The 7,518-nt window shown below is 52.9% G+C and overlaps 1 protein-coding gene across 2 annotated transcripts; it reads right to left on the bottom strand.

Moving 5' to 3' along the window:
- Positions 1-1,763: 1,763 nt before the first annotated feature.
- On the bottom strand, positions 1,764-7,450 carry RPP25L (ribonuclease P/MRP subunit p25 like). 2 transcript variants are annotated; one of them, XM_019518061.1, is made up of 3 exons: positions 6,893-6,967; positions 6,855-6,862; positions 1,764-4,124 (listed from the first exon to the last, which is right to left on the bottom strand). In XM_019518061.1, exon 3 carries the CDS (start codon positions 4,111-4,113, stop codon positions 3,556-3,558), a length of 558 nt encoding a protein of 185 aa, XP_019373606.1. In that variant the 5' UTR covers positions 4,114-4,124; positions 6,855-6,862; positions 6,893-6,967; the 3' UTR covers positions 1,764-3,555. The 2 variants fall into 2 exon arrangements, with proteins under 2 accessions (XP_019373606.1, XP_019373605.1); XM_019518060.1 differs by lacking the exons at positions 6,855-6,862; positions 6,893-6,967 and adding an exon at positions 7,412-7,450.
- Positions 7,451-7,518: the final 68 nt, after the last annotated feature.

The raw sequence follows: 7,518 nt of genomic DNA, 5'->3' as shown, positions 1-7,518 counted from the left end.
ACTACGTATTTATTCATGCTGTGGCAGCACTCAGCCACCCCAAGCAGCATCAGGTGCTCGTTGCACCGTTGGCAACCTCTGCATTTGAGCTCATGGATGGGTCTTTAGGGGACTTTGAGCCCGATCCTTGAGCCACAGACTCCTCTGCAGAAGTTGCAGGTCTTTCTGCAGGACAGTAGGCCACAGACGGGGATTTCTCTCTTCCTTAAAGGCTTCTGCTTTGCTTGAGGGGCCTTGTGAATCCTTCTGGACAGACGGCAATCCTGAGAATCTGCCCATCTCCCCCAGGGCGAGCCTGGATAGCTGCAACACATGGCGCCTGCTCCCACCAACATCAAGGCACTAAGATCACGGACAGTTTTCCTAGGATGACTGCCTGTGTAACCAGCAGTTTGCCTCTCGCCAAGAGGAGAAAAGTGATTCTTATCCTACACCTGCTTTAAAATCCACAGCAAAACATGCAGTGGGCCACCTGCCATCAGCACAGATTCATCGCTGGAGGGGAGATGTTTCATAGGCCCAAGGTGCTGTGGACCCTGAGGGCTGATGCTGCCTTGACAGCCCCCAAAGAGGCTTCCCCCTGCGCAGAGCAATCCCCTCCAGACCTCTGCAGATGGATCGACTGAAGCCCAGAAGGCAAAGGGTTGTTTTGCACAGCAGGATACAAGGAGTAATGGCACCTTTCTCCACCACCCCACCTCTGTGCGTACAGCAGCGGATAACGGATGGGTAATAAGGGAACTGGAGTCAAATCACTGCCTACACGGAGGAATCATCACGCAGTGACCAAGGCAGCCCATTTCTCTGTCCTCACAAACAGGAGCTGCCTGCATTGGGTGGGGTTAGGCGCGAGAAAGCAGGACTGGCAATTGTCACAGCTTTCAAGCTACATTTCCTCAAAAAGGATCAGAGCTGGGGCTTCCCCGGGGGGCAGACGTGGGGAGAAGCCTGTTGTTAAATGCTGGGCTCTCCAGGGGAGGTGAAATTCTTCCCAGAGCTGATCACTAATCAGTTCCTTCACTGGGTTTTGGAGCCATCAGAGCTCACACAGGACAGAAAAATGACAGCTAAAGTGCAGCCCATTTTAGTCTCTCTGAACCAAACCCTTCCCCCATGCACGGTCGAGAGTAGTACGACCAACTGTTTCCCGAACTGCAAACACAAACAGTTTGCAGCCAGGATTAACAGGCACTACCCACAACGTGGCAGGCCAGCAAACAGAGATGATTATACATGCTATTTCAGGACACGGCTGTCTTTCAGAAGGGCAAATTAGCAATAAGATGGAATGGTTTTGAGCCCTAGGGCAATCAGTACAGAAGGAGCATGTAACCCGAGCAGGCACTTGTGCCCATTTGCTTTGACACTTATTACTTGCTGCTAAAGTGCTAATTAGTTAATAAAAACCACCTGGGAGCTAGATCTCAGGGTGCCAGGAACCAGGAACAGCATGCCTCTGCTGAAGACGACAGGCATGTCAACTCAACTGGCTCTTCATCTCCTGAACATCTCCAGCCAGTCAGTTGTATGCCTTGCTGCGCTTCTGGTGGAAGACACGTATATATTTCATGACTAAACAGTCTCAGTCTCAAACTCCCAAATACCTTGTTGAACTGGGGCACAAAGCACAGGAACAGCCTACGCAGTGGGAATTATTTGCGTGCTTAAGCAGATGCTCGTGAGCTTGGCTGACTGTAGGACCCAATTTGCATGAATTGTGCTTTGGGAGATCGTGGCAGTGGCTCAAACACCCCACAAGCAGCTAGCGAAAATAGGGGCCCCGTTTATTAAAACGTATCTGAAAATGAAATGAAACAAACCCCCGCAGAGCTGCATAAGCAGCTTCCCAGTTTCCCAAGTTTCTCACGTGCCAACACACGCTTCGCAGCTTCTCACGCGAGTAAATGGGAAGAGTCAGCACTGGATGAAATGTGGGATGGAGACAGGTCTCAGGATTACTCATGCTGTCCCTAGACGAAGAATCTGAGCTGAAGGGTATCTGGTTTCTGACTGCCCTGCTCTCAGTAAAGCTGTTCGAGCTGGAAGCAAAGGGGATCCACAGCAATGGGGCATCTCCAGGTCATGCATTTCAAGACAGGCACGATGTTGTTCCATCCATTTTTGTATGTCTGCCCTGCAATACAATTGACTTATTATTTCACGGTAATGTAGCCGGGCTGTTGACACCTGAATGGAACGTTTGTGCTAAGCGAAGTGAGAGCCAACCCACAGAAGGGACTGATTATTGTATAAATCTTCACTTTTTGTACCATTCAGCTGCAGCGATAAAAAGTGTTGCTTTCATGATGCCTGTCAGGCAGGCTGGGAGGGGGGCTAACAGAGGAACACAATGGCTGCTACGGGGACTGGAAAACCTTCACCTCCTCACAAAGGGATCTCATGCAGTTCACGTCTTCCCAATACCGATTTATGTAAGTGTTTGTCCAGTTGCCCTGGCAGTTTTCCTTGGAAGAAGGTGCTTTTGGTGGGTCCTGAAGCAGTCCTGCCTGCCTCCAGAACTGCTGCAAAAACACCGTAAATAAATCTAAATGAACAAAACCCCCCCACTTAGCTGCACACAAACCTGGGCTGTCCTCACTCCAGACAAAATAGGTCAGAAAACCTTTCGGTGTTTGAGGTGAAATGCTGGGGAAGGAGACCGAAACGCATATCCTCAGGGCCCCACTGAAAAGTTCCGTGACGAAAAGAAAAGCTCTCACATTCGTCTCAGGAACAGCTCAGTGCTTAGGTTTCAGTCCAGTGTCTGTAGTCCCATCCTCCAAATGTTATTAAGCCTCCAGTGGAAAGAAAAAACAACTAAAGATTTTTTTTAATGTTAAATAAAGAGGCAACTTTCTTTTCAATACTGAAGGTAAAACAGCAGTAAAGGAAACCAGCTTTTGGCTTTGGAGTTTGCCATTAGCAGTTACAAAAAGCCGTGCAATTCTGAGATAACATCTATATGAATCAACCCTCGACTCCCCGTGAAATGCATGTAAACATCCCCATTGCACAGATGAGGAAACCGAGTCACAGAGGGGAGGGGAGCAGTCCAAGGTCACAAGGCATCACTGGCAGAACCGAGACCCCAGTACTCCATTCAGAGCACTTGCCTGTCTCCAAAGTATGAACACAACATACCCTGAAGAGGGACCTCACAGCTGCAAAGGCTGCTGGTTGGTCCCACCCAATAAAACTGCACTGCAATCGCTGGCTGGGGGCAGCTGAAAATACAACCTAAACCACAGCTCGGAGTGCAACCACACAGCGCCCTGCCACCATCCACCTCCAGCAAGGATGGAGGGTGCACTAGTACTGAGCCCTGCATCCTAAATCTTCGTCTTACAAGCAAATGTCAGACTAGCTTTGAGAGGAGTCTGTATTTGCAACAGCTTGACCTGATTGGTTTTCACACCCTATTTCCTTCCCTCCCTCAGCTGACCTATGTTCCAGCCCTGTTGCATCAATGACCTTGGCATCATGAGCTGAGTGTTAGCGTCTGAGGAGTCGGCATGTTTTCTCATCCCGTCAGTTGCTTCTGTGAATGTCTTTGCTTCAGGGTTTTTTGCAGGACTCCCCACGCTCGCCGACAGATCTCGGGTGCTTTCCTGTGCTGCCAGTCCCCCTGCCTGCCCCCTGCTTCCTCTTCATTTGGCCCTGGGATTCCGCCCCGAGCGTCTCAATCCAGAAGGCCTCGAAAGAGCCTGGAGCCTGATAACCAGGCTCTTGGGGATCAAGTGCATCTTTGCTCAGCAAGACGCATATGGCAGGGATGTTCCTCTTCACTGTCAAGGTGTCGAGGCCCGCCTCAGGCACGATGGGCTCCCAAATCTCTTCAATCTGTCTGAAGAGCACTTTGGTGACCTGATGGAGTTCCTTGAGCCTCCGCTTCATGATTTCCACACAGGTAATGGTCTTGCCGACAGCTTTGCCCGAGCCCGTGAAAAGGATCTGCCTGACAGCATCTGCCTCCATCTTGCCGATGGCGTAGCCCATCAGGTTTCTGATCTTGCTGCCGTCCTTCACTTTCATCTCGATAATGTCTGACGGCAGGTTGGAGAAAGGCAGAGGACAGGGCTTCTCCACAATCTTGCTCTTTTTATAGTTCTCCATTGCTTCCAACACTGCAAAGGAAAGCACAAATTGGTGATTATTTCTTAATCATGACTCATGAAGCTGTCTTAGAGGGATTCATCTGTTCATTCCTATCCTCATGCCAAGTAGTCTGAGGGGAATCACGGCTTAGCACAACATATTTCGACTCTGGACATGGTTGAAATACCTACCTGAAGTCAGGAATGGCAACAGTGCTTTAAATCCATAAATCAGGTATCTATATTGTGTTGCCTAAAGTGCTACCACATGCTCTACAAAAGGAGAAAAACAGTTCCTGCCTTTAAGTCATTCACCCGAGAGCCATCAGACAGTTTCCAGCACTTACAACCATATGGCATGCAAGCAAAGAGTAATCCCAGACATCCCAAATGCCTCCACTTCACATAACTCCTGTTTTAAAACCTGCTGTCCAGGTGTTTAACTAATCAGACTGGAGAGTTTAATTACAGTCATAACTTAATTGGATGCTGTCAAAGCTCAGGGCCAGGGATTGTGCGAGAAGATGGTCACGCAAAGCAGTAATAGACATGCTTTAATTAAAACATGCTGAGGTATTAGATAACACACTGCAGATACATTTGGAGCCAATCATTCTCCTGCATTTAGCCCAAACAGTCGCATGTGGGAGATGCAACAGGAGAGCCAGAAGCTGAAGAGAACCACCGTTGCTGGGTTTATTTGCCTATTGTAGGCAATTTTGGTTTGGACCGTAAACCTCCCTGAGCTTTACACATACATCCAACAGCTGGAGAAATGGTCCAAAATCCAATGGATGAGATTCAACAAGACAAATGCCAAGTCCTACACTTGGGATGGAACACCAGCGCGCACAAATACAGATGGGGGAGCGAGTGGCCAGGCTGCAATACTGCAGAGAGGGACCTGGGAATGAGAGTGGGCCATAAGCTGAATAGGAGCCAAAAGTGCACTCTTGCTGCAAAATAAGCTCAGTCTCCTGAGCTGTATGAACTTGCAAATCAAGGCCAGTGATTCTTCTGCTCCATTCAGCACTGGGGAGGCCTCCCTTCGAGTCCTGCATCCAGTGTACGGCTCCACACTTCAAGAAGGATGGGGACAGTTTGGAAAGAGTCCAGGGAGAGTGACAGAAATGATTACGGCCCTGGGCGGTGAGACTGGTGAGGAAAGGCTGAAAGAGCTGGGGGTATTTAGCCTGGAGAAGAGAAGACTGGAGGGGGGAATTGAATCACAGTTTGCAAATCCCTGAAAGGCAATGACAGAGAGGATGGAGATCGGCTTTTCTCTGCGGCCCAGGGGACAGAACTAGGAGTAATGGGCTCAAGCAGCAGCAGGGGAAACTGAGGTTGGAGACGAGGAGGAACTTTCAGGTTAACAGAGATGCTCTGTTAACAGATTAACTCTCCATCCTTGGATGTTTTCAAGAGCAGGTTGCACAGATCTGTGCCTGAGGTGGTTTAGCCAGGGTTTAGCAGGGGCTGGACTAGATGAGACCTCACGAGGTCCTTTTCAGCTCAACTTCCCTGTGACCCTACTAATCAGAGATCAGTGGTTCCAGCCTCTGTAGACTTGAGACCCCCCCACTGCAGAGACTCAAGGCCCCCTTGGAAGATGCCAGATTGCTGCTTCCATTCATTTTTTTTCCCCACTATGGAAAAATACTATCGCAATTCATAAAAATCCTAAAGCAGTGGGGCTGGAAAGAAGCAGCAGATGTCACATCTAGTTCAACCCCTGCCCAGGGCAGGATCAGCCCTGTGCAAACAACCCCAACAAACCCATCATCTAAACTTGACAACACAGACCAAACATCCGAACCTACCACACATAAAGCAGGGGAACCCAGCACCCAATGTCCTGCTACTATCAAATGCTGCCAATATAAGCTCGAGATCCAGGAGAGAGGTCACACCCATTACAGAAGACAAACTCTCCCTGCCACCCCCAGTCTGGACCAGTCTGAGCATAGGGGAAATTGCTTCCTGAGCCCAGTGCAGGGTTGGGCTGAGCCTGAGCGCAGGGGCAAGACCCTCCAGCCAGGACCGTGAAGGGTTGGTGCCAGCAGGAGCATTGGCACAGCCCAGTCCCCATCTCAGACTGCAGCCGACAAGCCTCTGAGAGAGGCTTAAAACTCCCCTGACATTTAGCATAAGGGGGGGAAGGGGGGCAACGAGCACAGCCCAGAAGCTGGGAAAACCCCATAGCAGAGCACAAGCATCGCTGCATCCAGGGGCTGCCCACCCTCTCCTGGACACCTCCAGTGCTGGAGAGCCCCCCCCCACACCACTTCCCTGGTGTGTACTCCGATGCTTCAAAGCATTCGCAAGCCCAAGGCCATGCAGGAGGGCGGCAAAACACTGCGGACGCTGGTGTGTTGTCTCGGGGTTGATTGGGTGCAGGGCTGACCCTGTGGGGCAGGGAGCCTATATACTACCCTGATCCCACCAGCCCCCGTGGACCTCGGGGAGCAGCTCCTCCACGGACCCGTCGCACGGGGCAGGCGCACCTGGCACACTTCATGGGCACCCGACACCTGCTCCTCTTGTAAGCGCAGGGAGACCCTGGCGCCTACCTGGAGCGCATGAGGCTGCAGCCCAGGGCCGCCTCCTCCACAGCCTCCTCACCCCATCTCTGGACCTCCCGGCCATCGACTTGGTCAGGGAGGAGACCGCTGCCCCCTGGGCCCCTCTTCCGACCCCAGAGCTCCTTGGTTGCATGTGGGGATCGGGGGCACTGCCCGGCGTCCAGCGCTTGCTACACACCTGTGACCCTTGCGGGTGACCTGGCGTCCTGTGTGCACTTGGCCGCCCGGCGCCAGGGGGCTTCCGCTCTCGTGGTGGGTGCAAATGCCCAGGGGCGTGGCAGGACGGATCAGAACGTGGCTGGGGGGCGCTGGCGGTGACGCTGCTCCGCGGCGCCTAGAACCGGGCTGGGGCGCAGGAGAGAGTCAGCAGCGCCAAAGGCTCCGACCAGTGCAGCTGTCCGAGGACCCCCCGCCACAGATCAATGGAACTGCCCAATGACCCCCCCCACGGATCAATGGAACCGCCCAAGGGACCCCCCTCCGATCAACGGAACCGGCCAAGGGACCCCCCTCCGATCAATGGAACCGCCCGAGGGACCCCCCCCCCATGAATCAATGGAACCTCCCGGACCCCCCGTGGGACAATGGCGCCGTCCTCACCCCCGCGGGACAGCCGTGGGCCCCAGGAAAAGCATGGAACCTCCCGGCCCCCCCCCCCCCGAGGGGCAATAACGCCCCCCGCACCCGTGCGGGACGGCCCGGGGCCCGGGGAATGCACTCAGGGGCCGGCCTCACCACTGCCGCCAGCAGCCCTCACCGCCGCAAGATGGCGGCCACTTCCGGTGAGGAGCGAGCACGCATGCGCACTCAGCCCACGGAGAGGCCTCCGAACGGTACGCGCG

Source organism: Gavialis gangeticus, unplaced genomic scaffold, assembly GCF_001723915.1.
Source record: "Gavialis gangeticus isolate Ggan-Ray unplaced genomic scaffold, GavGan_comp1, whole genome shotgun sequence".
NCBI classification, from domain to species: Eukaryota; Metazoa; Chordata; order Crocodylia; family Gavialidae; genus Gavialis; species Gavialis gangeticus.
This window is presented reverse-complemented; position numbering and strand designations above follow the sequence as displayed.

Bases quoted from the DNA above. Each gene is read 5' to 3' on its own strand.
- RPP25L (XM_019518060.1), bottom strand. From the start codon at position 4,113: ATGGAGAACTATAAAAAGAGCAAGATTGTGGAGAAGCCCTGTCCTCTG.